Source organism: Manis pentadactyla, chromosome 14, assembly GCF_030020395.1.
Source record: "Manis pentadactyla isolate mManPen7 chromosome 14, mManPen7.hap1, whole genome shotgun sequence".
In the NCBI taxonomy this organism is placed as follows: domain Eukaryota; kingdom Metazoa; phylum Chordata; class Mammalia; order Pholidota; family Manidae; genus Manis; species Manis pentadactyla.
In genome coordinates, this window is record NC_080032.1 from 56,991,610 (window position 1) to 57,009,613 (window position 18,004).

General features: G+C 36.4%; 1 protein-coding gene across 4 annotated transcripts in view; it reads right to left on the bottom strand.

Moving 5' to 3' along the window:
• LOC118935839 (chromatin remodeling regulator CECR2) overlaps nt 1-18,004 on the bottom strand; it is a 216,767-nt gene that overhangs the window by 48,234 nt on the left and 150,529 nt on the right. For all 4 annotated transcript variants that reach the window (XR_008993900.1, XM_057492554.1, XM_057492555.1 and 1 more), the window contains exon 3: nt 50-233. Coding sequence is in view for 3 of the 4 variants with exons in the window: in XM_057492554.1 (XP_057348537.1) it covers nt 50-233 (184 nt within the window). In the remaining variant the exon portion in view is untranslated. The remainder of the gene's footprint in view (nt 1-49; nt 234-18,004) is intronic.

An 18,004-nucleotide genomic window follows, 5' to 3' on the forward strand; every position in this document is an offset into this window, starting at 1 on the left:
AGATTACCAGCTTTTCTTGCTCTAGGGAAAGGGCTTGCCAGTTAAGCACCTTGAGAAGATCGAAGACATCATCTGCATCTAGCCGATAATCACATAGGCGGTGCAGGATCTCCACACGAGTGCGAAGAGGCAGGTCTTGGAAACTGGCTTCTCTCAGAGGGTTGGGCTTGCCTTCTTCAAGCTCCCAGCGGTAGTTGATGATGTCCTCCAAGTAGCTGTGGAATGTTTGAGGCCTGACCAAATGGCCCCAAAGACAAAAATTCTTTAATATTCAGTTCAAAATAGGTCCACAGCTTAGAAGGCAGAGAAGAAACTCAGTGTCAGTCTAGCCTAATATTTCAGGTTGAGATGCAAAGGTGGAAAAAACTTCTCCAGAGCATGAGCAGTTAATCCAGTACGCAACTGTAATTTTATATTCTGTCAGACATGAACTTCAGGGCCTGTTACAAAATACCATATTCTAAATTTTGAAGACAGTTTTTCTATAGGACACATTTATGACAGTTTGGTGGCAACTTAAATTTTTTCTGTTTTGGAGTTTGGCAATTTTAAAGCTGCATTTTGATTAGTACCTAAATATGCCTTGTATATTAATAAAGTGCTGTTTAATTATCAGACGGTTATTCTGTATCTCAACTATTAAAGAATCTAGATATAATTTCACCTAATGCTTGACTTCAAAGTTTTTTTCTCACTAAGCAGAAGAGCTCTAAAGAATTATGTGCCAATACAATTTTTAGAGGCATGCTCCCATGTTGACTTAAAATCCATGGTAATTATATGTGTAGAAAAAGTCACAGGAAATATTAGAGGAAAAAAAATTAGAGGGCATTAGGCAAATAAGAAATTAAATCTTTTGTTTTTCAAAGAGAGAAGAAACTTTATAAAATGTATTACCTACCCAACAGAATATTTTTCGGCCATAAAATGGAATGAAGTGCTTGATTCAAGTTACAATGTGGGTGAACCTTGAAAATATTATGCTAAGTGAAAGAAGCCAGACACAAAAAGGACATATGATTTCCCTTAAAAGAGGTACCTAGAAGAGTAAAAAATGCAGAATTAGGAAGCAGATCAGTAGTTGCCTGGGACTGGTGATTGGAATAAATGGGAAGTGTATGTCAATGGGTATGAGGTGTCTTTTGGGAGGTGATAAAAATGTTCTAGTATTAGATAGTAGTGATGATTACACAATTTGTGAATATACTAGAAGCCAATGAATTGTACACTAAAGGAAAACCCTAGTGGAACAAACAGAAAACCAAAGATATCAGTAACTGCATTAAATGTAAATGGACTAAACATCTCCAGTAAAAGGCAGAAATTGTCAACTGAGTGGAAAAAAAAAAAGCAAGACCAACTATATCATATATAAGACAATTTAAATATACAAACAGTAAAAGGATAGAAAATGATATAGCAGGCAGAATGAGCATTAACACCAGAGTAGATCTGAAAACATCACAGAAATACAATTTTAAGAGATTACTATGAAAATTATATGCTAACAAATTAGAAAAGCTGTAAGAAATGGATAAATTCCTATAAACAATGTAATCTCCTAAGACTGAACCCGCAAGAGACAGAAAATCTGAACAGATGGATTACTAGTTATAAAATTAAAGAGGTAATCAAAAAATTCCCAACAAAAAAGTTCAGGACCAGATGGCTTCACAGAAGAATTCTACCAAACATATAAAGGAGTATCAATACCTATCCTTCTCAAATGAATTCAAAAAATTAAAGAGGAAGAAAAGATTCCAAGTTCATTCTATGAGAACATCATCTTGGTACCAAAAACAAAGATGCCACAACAAAGAAAATGACAGACCAGTATCTCTAACGAACATAGATGCAAAAATCCTCAATAAAATATCAGCAAACTGAATTAAAAAATTCACCAAATTAAAAAATTCATTGAAAGGATCATTCACCAAGAACCAAGTGGGATTTATTCCTGGGGTGCATAGTTGGCCCAAATCTGCAAATCAATCAATGTGATATACCATTGTTTAAAAATGAGAGATAAAAACTGTATGATCTCAATAGATGCTGAAGAAGCATTTGACAAAATCCAGCATCCATTCATGACAAAAACTCTCAACAAAGTGGGCACAGAGGGACATATCTCAACACAATAAAGGCCATTTATGATACTCTAACATCATACTTAGTGGTGAAAAGCTGGACAGGTTTTTCTCTAAGATCAGGAACAAGGCAAGGACACCTAATCTCCCCACTTTTATTCAACATAGTGCTGGAAGGCCTAGGCATGGTGATCATCAGACAAATAAAAGAAATAAGACATCCAAATAGGTACGGAAAAAGTTAAACTATCACTATTTGCAGATGACATGATATTGTACATAGAAAACCCTAAACACTCCACCAAGAAACTTAGAATTAATACACGAATTCAATAAAGCTGCAGGAAACAAAATCAATATACAGAAATCTGTTGTATTTCTACATATACAAAAAATGACCTAAATTAAAGAAAAACTAAGAAATCAACTTATTTACAATAGCATCAAAAAGAATAAAATACCTAGGAACCTAGCTGAAGTGAAAGACCTGTACTCAGAAAACTGTAAGACACCAATAAAAGAAACTGAACACACAAATAAATGGAAAGCTATTTCATGAAGAATAAGAATTAATATTGTTAAAATGGCCATGCTGCCCAAAGCAATCTACAGATTCAATGCAATCTCAATCAAAATATAAATGACATTTTTCATAGAACTAGAGCAAATAATCCTAAATTTGTATGGAACCACAAAACAAACTAAAAAGCCAAAGCAATGTTGAGAAAGAGGAACAAAGCTGGGGGTATCACACTCCCTGATTTCCAAATTTACTACAAAGCTACAGTAATCAAAATGGTATGGTACTGGCACAAGAACAGACCCATAGACAAATAGAACAAAATAGAGATCCTGGAAATAAGCCCATACCTATATGGTCAATTAATATTTGACAAAGGAGGCAAGAATATACAATGGGAAAAAGACAGTCTTTTCAATAAATGGTGTTGGGAAAATTGGCAGCTACATACTGCCTTACACCATACCCAAAAATAAACTCAAAATGGATTAAAGGCCTAAATACAAGACCTGAAACCATAGCACTCCTAAAAGAAACATAAGCAGCACACTCTTGAACATCAGATTAGTAATTTTTTTCTGGATATGTCTACCCCAGGCAAGGGAAAAAGCAAAATTATAAACAAGTAGGACTACATAAAACTAAAAGGCTTCTGCACAACGAAGGAAACCAACAAAACAAAAAGGCAACCCACTGTATAGGAGAATATATTTGCAAATGATTTATCCAATAAGGGACTAGCATCCAAAATATATAAAGAACACATAACTGAATACCAAAAAAGCCCCAAGTAATTAGATTAAAAAATGGGCAGAGGACCTGAAGAGACATTTTCCCAAGGATACACAAACACACAGCTGACACAAGAGGTGCTCAATATCATTATCAGGGAAATGCAAATCCAAACCACAATGAAATGTCACCTCACACTGTCACAACTGCTAATACCAACAAGACAAGAAGTAACAAGTGTTGGTGAGGATGCAGAGAAAAGGGAACCTTCCATACACTGTTGGTGGGACTGCAAATTGCCATATCCACTATGCAAAGCAGTATGGAGGTTTCTCAAAAAACTAAAAATAGAAGTACCATAAGATCCACCAATTCCACTTCAGGAATAGACCCGAAGAAAACAAAATCACTAATTAGAAAACATATACGCATTCCTATGTTTATCACAGTATTATTTACAATAGCCAAGCTATAGAAGCAAGCCAAGTATCCCATCAGTAGATGAATGGATAAAGATGATGTGGTGCATATATACAATGTAATATTACCCAGTCATAAAAAGGAATGAAATCTTGCTATTTGCAAAAGCATGGAACAGACCTGAAGAATTATGATAAATGAAGTAAGAGAAAGAAAGACAAATACTGTATGATTTCACAAGACAGATTAACAAAGAGAACAGCAACAGACTCGGTTACAGGGAACACACTGGCGGTTGCCACGGAGGAGGGTGGTTGGGAGATGAGTGAAATAGGTGAGGGAGAAAGAAAACTAATGTTTGATTACCTTCATCTGGGCAATGGTTAGACAATTGTATACACAAGCAAAAATTCATCAAGCTGTATACTAAGATTTGTGCATTTTATGTACCTAAAAAAAGTTCCTTAATAGCATGTGAAAAGTCGAAAAATCTGTAGAAAGAACATAGAGGGACAAAGAACAAATTACAGTATCAGGAATGAAAGTGGAGATATCACTGTAGTATCAAACATAATAAATGGATAAGAGATTATGAACAGCATTATAAATTCAAGAATGTAGATAAAATACAAATTCCTAGAACAAAATGCTAAAATGACTTACCAAAAATGACTTAAGAAACAGGGTATCTGTACCGCTTAATCTATTAAAGAATGTGAATCAATAATAATTAAAAACTTGCATAAAGAAACTACAAACCTGAAGGCTTTCAGTGGTCAATTCTTTCAGAGAGACAAGGAAGTGTTTGGAATTATGCAAACCCATTCAGAAAACAGGAGGGAATACTTCTCAACCCTTGTACCAAACTTAACAAAGATTTATGAGAAAATAAAATTAGAGACCAGTATTTCTCAGAAACATATATGAAAAATATTCTCAACAAAATATTAATGAACCAAATTCAGCAATATACGAAGAACACAACTTCATCACACTCAATGGTGAAAGATGGCACACTTTCTCCCTAAGATCAGGATCACTCTGAGGCTCAGCCAGTACAGTAAGACAAGAGAGAAGTACAAGGGATACAGAATGGACTAGAAGAAGCAAAAGTTTTTAATTGTGGACCAAATAAAATCCTCAGGAATCTACAACAAAACCAGAACTAAAAAGTGAATTTACAAATATTGTGGGAACACAGTCAATACACAAAAATCACTGCCATCTTATATACTTATATATACTAGTAACAAATAGCTGAAAAATAAACAGATTTAAATAATTCCATTTATAGTATCAAAAAATATAAAATACTTTGAAGAACATCCAAAATATATAAAGAGCTCACATGCCTCGAAACCCAAAAAGCAAATAACTTGGTTAAAAAATGGGCAGAGGAGCTGAACACACTTCTCCAAAGAAGAAATTCAGATGACCAACAGGCACATGACAAGATGCTCCACATCAATCATCATCAGGGAAATGCAAATTAAAACCACAATGAGATATCACCTCACATCAGTTAGGATGGCCAACATCCAAAAGACAAGCACCAACAAATGCTGGTGAGGAAGTGGAGAAAGGGGAACCCTCCTACACTGCTAGTGGGAATGTAAATTAGTTCAACCATTGTGGAAAGCAGTATAGAGGTTCCTCATAAAACTAAAAATAGAAATACCATTTGACCCAGGAATCCCACTTCTAGGAATTTACCCTAAGAAAACAGGATCACAGATTCAAAAAGACACATGCACCCCTGTTAATCGCAGCACTATTTACAATAGCCAGGACATGGAAGCAACCTAAGTGTCCATCAGTAGACGAGTGGATAAAGAAGATGTGGTACATATACATAAGAAATATTATTCACCCATAAGAAGAAAACATATCCTACTATTTGTAACAACATGGATGGAGCTACAGGGTATTATGCTCAATGAAATAAGTCAGGCAGAGAAAGACAAGTACCAAATGATTTCCCTCATTTGTGGAGTATAACAACAAAGAAAAAACTGAAGGAACAGAACAGCAGCAGACTCACAGAACCCAAGAATGGACTAGTGGTTACCAAAGGGAAAAAAGTTGGGGAGGATGGGTAGGAAGGGAGAGATAAGGGGATTAAGTGGTATTATGATTAGTGCACATAATATAGGGGGGCACAGGGAAGAAAGTATAGCACAGAGAACACAAGTAGTGACTCTATAGCATCTTACTATGCTGATTGACAGTGATGGTTATGGAGTATGTGCTGGGGACTTGACAGTAGGGGGAATGTAGTAACCACAGTGTTGCTCATGTGAAAACTGAGCATAAGATTGTGTATCAATGATACCTTAATAACAAAAACATACTATGAAGAAATGAAAAGATGTCCAATATCATTACACTGAAATCTACAAAATATTCCTTTAATCAATAAGGTAAACCAATGGAGAGACACATATCCTGTTCAAGGTCTGGATAATTCAATAGTGCACAAAAGGTCAATTCTCTCTTGCAGGCTTTTTTTTTTTTTTTTGGTAGAAACTGACAAGCTGATTTTAAAATTTATATCAAAATGCAACAATGGAATAGTCAAAACAATTAAAAAAACAAAAATCAAAGTTGGAGAATTTACACTATTCAACTTCAAGACAATATGTTATTCATATAAATTTAAGATATAATATATATAAATGGAGTAAGGCAGAGAGTCCTGAAAAGGACAATGTGTATGTGTGTGTGTGTATATATATATATATGATATTCCTAAAAAAAAAAAAAAAACCTTTTACAACCACTAACTCAATGTATCATAAAACCAGCATAATACTGTATTATCAACTAACTTTAATTTTTAAGAAGGGCATTATAATGCAAAAAGCTAAAACTATAAAAGAAAACAGAAGAAAATCTTGACATTGAGGTAGGCCCTAGTTTCTTATATATGAAACAAAAAGTCTGAAACATAGTAGAAAAAACTGATAAACTGAACCTCAACTATAAATCAAAACTTTCCATTCTTCAAAATACAGAGAGGCAAGGTACTTATCAGTGGAAAATATTCATAACCCGTTAACTATCTAATCATCAGGGAAATACAAATTAAAACCACAATGAGTTACTATGTTGCATATAACATAAAATTAATAAAACTGAAATCAATAAAATTAAAAACTGGGTAAAATTAAAACAAATGTTGGCAAATATATGAAGCAAATGTTCTGTTCATGTTGCTAGTAGAAATATAAATGTAGCAACTGCTTAGAAAATAGTTCAGCAGTTTCTTGAACACACTCTTAACATATGACACAGCAATTCCCAAGAAAACACATGCCCACAAAAAATTGTATGCAAATGTTCATAGCTGCTTATTCATAATAGCCCCAAACTGGAAGCAACACACAGTCGATCAACTAGTATACAGTTAAATTGATTTTTTTTACACTGGGATACAATTTAGACTCCCTTCCCCACAAAAGGAACAAACTACTGATACAAACAGCAATATCAATGAATATCACCCAGATAGTATGCTGCCTGGAGGAAGATGGACACAGGAGTACATACTGCATGATCCCATTCCCATGAAATTCTAGAGTAAGGCAAAACTTAATCTACAATGATAAAAATCAGATACATGATTCCCTGGAGCGTGGTATTTTGGGGAGGGGGGGCTTAGATTTAATGCAAAGGGCACTTTATGGGGAGATGGAAATGTTTTACATCTTGAGTAAAATGGTGACTGCATGGTGTATTTATTTGTCAAAAAAAAAAAAAAAAGAAGCCTGTAACACTTAAATTGTGTGTACTTTATTGTATCTAAATTGTATCTTATTTAACAGAAGTATTCTAATTCCCAAAAAGATAAAAATAGTATTTCTATAGAGGGAAGATGGGACCCCCAAATACCAAATATGTTTGTTTTTAAGTTATTTTAGAGTCTATTAAGAATGTTGGATACTTATCATTAACTCCACTAAGTTAAATTTACAATTGTTACGCATTTCTACTTAGAGTGGAAACCAAAATAAAGTGAAGCAAAGACCACCACACTAAAGTATGAATTAGCCTAGACTAAAAAGTACTCACTGAAGATGATAAAAGAAAAAAATTATTTTGGTGTCAAATATCATAAAGAGCATATAATAAAGGATATTTTTATATTGCTCAAGCCATTGCTCAAGACACTGTTTGATTCAATCCTGTGTTCACTTTGCTAACACCAAACCAGAATTCCTGAATGCCAATTCACTGCTCAATTATGTTAGGCTTCTTCCCAATGAAGAAGAAGAAGTGCTGTTCAGAGAACAACTAGCTAATGAATCACTTTAAATGTCTATAGTATTTTTACTGATGCAGGCCCATAAAACCAACTGGCTAGAATTCCAATTCCAGGAAGAATACAAGAGAAAAAGTAAGTAAGGAGTATTTCAAAAGCCATAAAAAATACATCACTAGCAAATCAAAACTGTTTTTAAGTCTATATACTGAGGGGGCAAATGGGCAAAGAATCTCCAAAAGTGAAACAAAATAAAGCAAGAACCCATGTGCCCACCATCAAACTTCAGAATCGGAAAATTTACAGTTCCTTCAATTAGTAAACCTCATGGGTGGTCCTGGACCAGCACATCCTGAACTTATAAAGAATGCAAATTCTCAGGCCCTGCCCGGCCCTATTTAATTAGATGGTGGAGGGCCCAGGAATGTCTTTTAAGTCCTCCAGGTGATTCTGACGTTCCCTAAGGTTGGAGAATCACTATCTTAGATGTTATTACTGCTCTTGCTCATCCCTACATAGTTTTCTTCCTCATCAGGTGTATGATTTTCCTGAGCTGTGTTAACCACACTACCTTGATTTTCCTTGTAAGTTTCCTACATATACTTATCTTTCTTTTCCTTGTTTTACCTAATCACTGGTACCTAATGCTGTGACTTGGTTTACTTGCCCAACATTATTTTTTTGGCCTGGCTTATACTAGATAATGTATATAGCTGTGATGCAGCTGCCCTCGGATCCTGGAGACCACTCAAGTTCCCAGCCATGTTTTACCAACATGGCTGCTCACTTCATCAAAGCAACGACGGGAGTCTCCACAGCATCTGATAGCAAGCTGGAGCCTTACATAATGCAGCGTCATCTGGGGAGTGACATTCTATCACTGCTGCTATATTCTACTGGTTTGGAGCAGGTCCTGCTCACACTCAAGGGGAGGGATTTGCACAAAGGCACAGAGGCTCCCATTGAAGAAGATCCCACCAGAATAAAAAGGGTGAGTACAGTACAAGGAGAACTGGCATACAATTTAGACTTGCTTTCTTCCAAAAGGAATAAACTATTGCTACAATCGGCAGTACCAATGAGTATCACGGACATTATGCTGACTCAAAGAAGCTGGATGGTCCCATTCATACCCAATTCTAGATAGAATAAGGTAAAACTTAAATCTACAGTGATAAAAACCAGATTAGTGGTTGCCTTTCGGAAAGAAACCATATTCACATAGCTTTTATTAGAGTATATTGTTGCAGTAGCTCTATTACTCATATTATTGTTAAATCTCTTACTATGCCTACTTTATAAATAAAACTTTATCACAGGAATATGTAATGGAAAAAACATAGTACATATGGGGTTTGGTATATTATCTATGGTTTCAGGCACCAACTGGAGGTCTTGGGACATGTCTCCTGTGGATGAGGAGGAACTATCCTACCATTCTTTCTTGCAACAGAATGAACAAATTCCTGAAAAAATGTTGATGGCAACTTAATTCTAAATGTCTCTCAGGCATAACAAGTTTCTTTTTTTAAATTTTATTAAGGTATTATTGATATACACTCTTATGAAGTTTTCACATGAATAAACAATGCGTTACTACATTTACCCATATTATCAAGTCCCCACCCATACTCCAATGCAGTCACTGTCCATCAGTGCAGCAAGATGCCACAGATCCACTATGTGCCTTCTCTGTGCTACGCTGGTCTCCCCGTGATCCCCCACACCATGTGTCCTAAACATAATACCCCTCAATCCCTTTCTCCCTCCCTCCCCACCCACCCTCCCACACCTCTCCCCTTTGGTAACCGCTAGTCCCTTCTTGGAGTCTGTGAGTCTGCTGTTGTTTTGTTCCTTCAGTTTTGCTTCGTTGTTATACTCCACGAATGAGGGAAATCATCTGGCACTTGTCTTTCTCCGCCTGGCTTATTTCACTGAGCATAATGTTCTCCAGCTCCATTCATGTTAGGCACAACAAGTTCTTAAACAAAATAAATAAAATCAAACCAAAGGCGTGCAACTCAATCCTACTGTGCTATTCAGAAAATGATCACCTATATGTGAGATCAAGTATCACAAGAGAGTATGTTGGCACTTGGGTGGAAATGGGAGTCAGCTCACCTGGGTATTTGTACCAGTTCTGTAGCTTATCTTGGTTTCCTCACAGGTTAATAACCAAATTGTACCAGACAATACATAAGGTTCCTTTCACTCCTAAGACACTGATTCTGTACTACAGAATAACTTGAGATTTTAAAAAAACCTTTTAAGGCAGAGGTCCATAGATACAACTCAGGTGGTCCATGAACATGGCTGAGAAAAATACTCATTTTTATTTGAACCAACCTATAACTAACTGAAATTTTACATTCTGTTCAATTATGAATGTAGGAAACAAATACAGTAATTTTAGTAGTTTCTGTATTTTTCATCAAAGGAAATCACATATTTTTTATGCCTCATTACAGATATTATATAGTACCTCAAAATAAAACTTAAAATCAGCAATACTTGAAGATTAAGATAGTAATCTTGAGAACTTTAGACCTGCTGATACAGCATGCTATTTAATGAGTTAATAAAGAAACACATTACTGTATCAAAAGTTTGTTTATTATTTTATTGACTATATTTCAGTATCACTGGGTTCTGTTGTAATTCTGTTTTATTCTGATTCCTAAACCATACTTCAGATAGGATCCATACGCTTCACTGAAGTGCCAAAGTAGTATACAGCACAAAATAGTTAAAAATCTCTGTTTTAGAGGAAAACCTTCAATATTCTTCTTCTAATTCATTTACAGCAAGGGGCTATGGTTAAAAGCTGGAGGTCCAGGGTTAGACTGCTAGGGGCCAAATCTGTCCTGCATCATTTACCAGCTATGAAACCCTGGACAAATTATTTAACCTCTCTGTGCCTCAAATACCTCAGCTTTGATAGATGAGAGAGAGAGGACTTCATATTAGAGTTATACAAGGATTAAATGAAAGTTCCTGAAAAGCATTTAGAGAGTGCCTAGGACAGTAAGGATAAACAGGCAAGTAATATCATGCTATCCTATACAGGCACAAATCTCAGTTTGGGGAATACAATTAAAAAGAAATGTGGGTTCCATATCCAGTTTAAAGGTTAGACTGAGTGAGTGGAAGTAGGATAGTCACCTATTTTTCTAAAAAAAAGGAGCCGGCAAACGACGGACTGTGGGCCAATTATGGCCTGTAACCTAAGAAAGTAGAAATTATTCTTTTTTTTAATTGGGGGCAGGGGGCACAGGGGAGTAAAAAATACATACATACATACATACATACATAAATAATACTATTTCATGACATGTGAAAATGTTAACAAACTGAAATTTCAGTGTCTGGAAAGTTCTAAAAAGACACAGCCACAGTCGTTTAAGTAATGCCTATGGCTGCTTTTGTACTACAATGTCAGAGTTGAGCAGTTGTAACAGATTACATGATTCATACAAAGCCTAAAATATTTATTCTCTGGCACTTTATAGAAAAGTTTGCTGATTCTGTTCTAAAAAGTGCAAACTGTACAACAGACGAGAGGTGGAAAGCTGCTTGAGTATCTCCTTTCTAGTCGGCATGTGTAGAAACTAATGATAACATTTCTACATACACTGATCTAACAAACTGGTATTAATAGCTTGAGACTGCTCTAAGGCTTCTCAAGTTTTTTCATTTAATTCTCAAAATAAATTTAGTGGGTACTGTTATCATTCCCAGATTAGCCAAGTTCTGAACAAAGAGCTTAAGTAACTTTCTTAGCAGCACATAATAGGTATGTCTTAGACCAAAAAAAGGAAAGCAATCATTTGTCCAAATTTCTCTCTCTTTAAGAAGGGATGCAAGTAAAACTGCAGACAGTAATGAGCATGCTTCCCTCTAATTGCATGTGGATACCACTGGTGGGATAAAATTACTGTCACTTTGGGCAATTCCTTCCAATGTAAAAGTAAAGTCCACTACAGTCTTCCTTTTCATCTGGCTGCTTCTTCACAGGTGTGTTTGGTTTGTAAAGAAGCACTGGGCCATATAATTAAAGAATGTACACTTTTCTATGTTTATATTATACATCAGTAACAAGTTTTTACAACACTGAAGCCCTAGTGTCATCCTAGAACAATTAATTCAGAAACTCGGAGCTGCCAGGTCCCAAACTTATTTGGCCATTCAGAAATATTTTTATTTCATATGTATTTCACTTTCTTTCTTTTAAGTTTTTTTTATTTTGGTATCATTAATCTACAATTACATGAAGGACATTATGTTTACTAGGCTCCCCTCCCTTCACCAAGTCCCCCCATCCCCCCAACATATCCCTTCACAGTCATTGTCCATCAGCGTAGTAAGATGCTGTCACTTACTTTCTTTTTAAAACAAATAAAAATTACTAACACCTCACAGGTGTGTTCTGCAGTATGGTTTGAGAAATGCTGGAACACTACCTCCCGGCCCCAAACACACAGCAGCAGATTCTCTCTATTCAGGAGGAACGCTTTATCACCACTGGTAGGACTCTGCTACCAAACCCCCCCCCCCACTCCATGCAAAAGGATAATGAACATAGAGAGAGCACTGGGCTCCCTGTTCTCTTTTAGCTTCTATTCATCTGAGATTCTCTTCCATTATTTTCCTTCAGTAGCACAAGTCAAAGAATCAGTGGCTGGCAAAAGAGGTGGGGAAAAGCTGCTTTCTCTCTTCCCCATTACAAACAGCATTTAAAGTTTTATGACATTTCTCTGAGGTCATTTTTGTTTTTTTAGAAATCAATCCTTCATGTCAAAGGAAATCAGGATCGACTGACAAGTGCTGTGATAAGGAGAACACTGTTGTTTACAAGAGCTGTTGTAAGTCAGCACGGTGGAAGTGGGGCAGGCAAGCTTTGCACCTCTGCCAGCTACTGGCCTCTGTGCAGTTTACAAAGGCAGAAATTGTGGAGAGGACAGAAGAGAAACAGATGGCAGAGGGAAACAGGGCATTTGCATGTGACTGACAAGCCAATACAGTTTTGATGAGACAGATACATTATAAAATATGTAAATGTTATTTTCCCCCCTAGGTACACATATGTGAAAAAGAAACAAACCGAGACAGTATACCTGTGCTCCATTTGCAGGAAGGAATAGAGATTTCTGCTCTATGTATTTGGTATTCTTTAAAACTTATTTTTATGCTGCCAAAATCCATTAATTTTATGTATAGAAGGAACAACAGGAAAAGGTCTGAGTTATAGGCCTCAAACTCATATTCTATGACTGAAAGAAGATTCAAATTCCTTTTCTTCCTTAAGGGCAAGATGATGTGAGAATTATTCACCTAACTGGCTAACATTACCTGATAAATACATTCTCAGTATGTGTTTCTTTACCTGTAAAACAGGACCGTACCAATCTATGAGATGATCCCTGACCATCTTCTCTATTACTCACAAGAAGACTGAAAAAAGGAAATGAACCCAAGAGAAAATATAATGAATGATGGGAAAAGGTGGCATCTAAGCTAAGAATATCCTGTACATTGTCATCTTCAAGCTAATTGTTTTTATAGGTAAGGTTATTAATGTGAGCATATACTTTATAATTTTTGGCGGAGACTAAAAGGAGGAATAAAATTAAGCTAGCAAAAAATTGGTTATAGCCATTTACCCAAGGTGCAAATCAAAACAAAGGGACAAACAATAGGGCAAATGATCCTGCCGGCCTTCAAGATGCTGTCCCATGAGATGCCCAACCCGAGGGAGCTCACGTTAACTCCCAGCTGACAGCTAGCGAAAAAATGAGGACATCAGTCCTACAATGGCATGACTCTGCCATCAACCTGAATGAACTTGGATTCTTCTTGATTAAGTCTCCAGATGAGAACACAGCCTGGATGATACCCTGACTACAGACCTGTGAGAATCTGAGCAGAGGATCCAGATGAGCCATGTACAGAGTTTTGGCCTACAAAACTGTGAGATCATAAATGTGTTAAAGCTACTAAGCCTGTTGCGCACCATCAGAAAACAAATACATAGAACCTTGTCCCAGTTAAGACTCGAGATGACAAGTGGGTGCCTTGACTACAGTCTTATAAGAGATCATAATGGAGACACAACTAGCTAAATTGCACCCAGATTCCTAATCTGCAAATGTGAATTTAATAAATTTTGTTGTTTTAAGTTGCTAAGTTTGTCACACAGCACTGGATAGCTAATACAGCATGAAACAGAAAAGAACACAAACCCTGAAAGGGAAGAGCTGATGATAATCCTAAAAAATCAAGACAGAATCAACTTAAAAAAAAACAAACAAACAAAACCCAAGATCAATAAACTGGGCAGACTGAACATATATACAGAGATTATATACATTCCTCAAGTACTTGTAATATGAATGGGATTCTATTTTTTTGGGTAGTGGGGCAAAAATTAAAATAGCCTCACTACCCCCCCAAAAAAAGAAACAACAAATGCTGGTGAGGATGCAGAGAAATAGGAACCCTCATATACTGTTGGTGGAACTTCAAATTGGTGCAACCACTGTGGAAAGCAGTACGGAGGTTCTTCAAAAACTAAAAAGAGAAATACCAATTGACACAGGAATTCCACTCCAAAGAATTTACCTGAAGAAAATGATATGCACCCCTATGTTTTCACCGTACTGTTTGCAATAGCTAAGATATGGAAGCAACCTAAGTGTCCATAATAGATGAATGGATAAAGAAGATATGGTACATTTACACAATGGAATATTATTCAGTCATAAAAAGAAAACAAATCCTACCATTTGCAACAACATGGACGGAGCTAGAGGATATTATGCTCAGTGAAACAAGCCAGGTGGAGAAAGACAAGTACCACATGATTTCACTTATTTGTGGAGTATAAAAACAAAGCAAAACAGAAGGAACAAAATAGCATTAGACTCAGACACTGAGAAGTGACTAGTGGTTACCAAGGGGGAGGGGAGTGAGTGGGGGTGTGAGGGGGACAGCTGAATTACTGTGATGTAAATTTGATACTTAAAAAAAAAAGGAAAAAAAATTATAGCTTTACACAAATAGCTTTTTATTAAAGCTACCTTTATTACTGAAATTCCAGAGGAAAAAAACACATTTTTGTTACTGGGGGTGGGAAAGAAAACAAAGAAATTAAAATGGTCAGGAATGTATCAGGCCTAAATGAATCAAGCTGTAACTGAGTAATATAGAGGGCTTAAATTAAAACAAACAAACAAACAAACAAAAAACCCTCAATATTGTAAAGATGTTAATTTTGCCTGAATTTATTCCTAGCTGTATTTTATTCTAATCAAAGTAAGGTGATTTCTTACAGAATATAACAAGATCATATAAACATTTTCTGTAAGCATTAAAAAGCAGAAGTAATTACAACAAATTTTAATTAGGCAAAATAAGAGGGACCATTCATATCAAACATTAAAGTACAAAGGAACAATCATTCAAATGTTATTAGTTGTTCTGTCCGTGTTTCACATACACAAATGTTACTTCATCCTTACACCAATTCAACAAGGCAGATACTATCTTTAAAAGCATTTTATAGATGGAAAATATTCAGGCACAGGGCACAAAACTAATGAACAAAAGAACCACACAGTGTGACATCAGACCCAAAAGAGATTGACAGGTACACAACAAAGAACTAAGCAGATTCTACCAAGTATTATAATTAGTAGAACATCAAAGAGAGATCACCTACCAATCGGGAAAGGAAGGTTTATTCCATATTTGGTATGAGATGACTGGCTATTTCAATCTTCAACCAAAGACTGTCCCCCCCTCCAGCCCAGTGTGCTGCTGAAGACAATAAGCTCCACAGGAGAGAGGAGACCCCCCCATCCTCCCCCCACCTGAGGCCGGTGTGCTGTGGGGAAGGTCCCAAGCGGGCAAAGCAGGGGCCACTCTCATGAAAGAGTCAATCAGAAGACCCCTGAGGCAGCCTGACAAATTTTAAATGGGCACTTCTTTGACCTGATCTTCAACCAACATACCAATAGAAGAAATGACTCAAGGAAATTCAAGTATACAAAATTACATGTCCAACAGACCTGAGAACAGATACTGAACAAGTGAAGAATGGTCAAAGAAATGCAAGTTAAAACAGGGTGTTACCAATCTGACTGGTGAGGTGGGAGACACTGAGTCCAGTCAGTCTCACCTTCACGACAGTCCTGCACTCTTGTCCACTTTCCTCCTTTATTACTTGATTAATTCAATAGCCCCTCACTGGTCTTCCTCTTTCCCCTCCTGCCTTAGGATGCTTAATTTAAAAACACAAATCTGACCACCCCTGCTCCCTTGCTTTAAGTATTACAACCCCAAATTCTTAACCCAGCCTACAAGGCCTACTGTGCTCTGGTTCCCATTGTGCTGTGGTGACACAGGATTCCTTGAACTGTGTGCAGGACACAAGCACAGAGAATAGGTGGGGTAGGGCCAGGTGAACGTGACAGACAGTGAGTGAGAGTCATAAGGACTGCTGGGGACTGGGGCAGACCCCAGCACACAGGCTCCATCTGCACTCTGGTTGATGGGTGTCTTCCTGAGTGCCAGACCACTGGATGCTTTCTAAAAGCTATCAATTAGAATTTTAAATGTGAAAGCTTATGTTAGATATTGGCAACACATAAAATTTAACACTCAAGGGCCAAGACTGTATAGCTCAAATCAAACAAACCATGTTCCCAAACCACATGGTACCTTCGCTGTAACCTCTAGGCTCTGCTCTAGGATATCAAGTCTTGGAGAATCACTCTTTCTACACAATTCTTTGGTGGGTTGGTTTGCTCGATGGCTCATTCATTTACTTATTTATTTGGCTTAGTAACACTCGTCCCAGGAAGCCCCCATATGTGAAGGCTCTCCTTGCATGGCTCATACGAAACTCTATGCTCTTTTGATATTTTTTATCTTTACTTTAGAGCACTTACCTTAGTAATTATATAATTTGCAGTTACATAACCATTACTGTAATTATTGGTGGACCCCCAACCCTAATACAGGACTGTCAGTTTCATCAAGGGCCTGAAAGCATCTGTTTTAGTACCTGCTGGCCGGAATCGACCAGAAGGAAGTTTAGGCTAGCAGACACCTTCACACACTAATGGTTCAAGGATAAAATGGTGCAACCTCTGTGGAGTAGCCTGGCAATTTATTTTACAAATCTTAAATGGGCATTTCTTTTGATTAAGTGACTCCAGTTTCAGAAATTTAAGGAGATAAGTCACTAGGTGTGCAGACTTTTACACTGAAGGCTATGCTAGCATATTTTTTTTTCATTGTAGGTGGTATTTACTTATTTTTCTCTTTTAAAATTGAAGTATAGTTGATATACAATATTATATTGGCTTCAAGTATATAATACAGTGATTTAACAGTTAGGTAAATTATTAAATGATGACCCCAACTAGTGTAGTTACTATCTGACAACATAGAAAAATGTTACAGAACTACTGACTATATTCTCTGTGCTGTACTTTCATCCCTGTGACTAATTTATATTCATAGCATGTTTACAACACTTAAAAGCTACACATAATGTCCAGCTACCAAATCAGTTTATTTCATAATCATGTTTAAAGAAAAGGTGGTTATCAGGAAAACAATTGTTATAATGAAAAAAATGCAAGATGTGAAAAATGTTAAAATTATACACACAGTACGACTCTGTGCTTGAAAACACACAAACTCCCAAAGTCTACATTACAATAAGAGAATGGAAGAAAATACACCAGAAATTCCATGATCACATTTGAGTAGTGAGATAGATGGCCTTCCCCTTTCATCTACTCTTTGTTTAGTACAACCACCAGGGCAATTTAGGAGAAACATATCATTATATTAACAGTAAGTTCAGGAGCAATACCTCTCTCTTAAGGAATACAGGATTCCATCCTGAAGAAAATGGCATTTTATCAATCTCTTACTCACTTTGTAACTACAAGTTTATTGCACATTAGTAGTAGG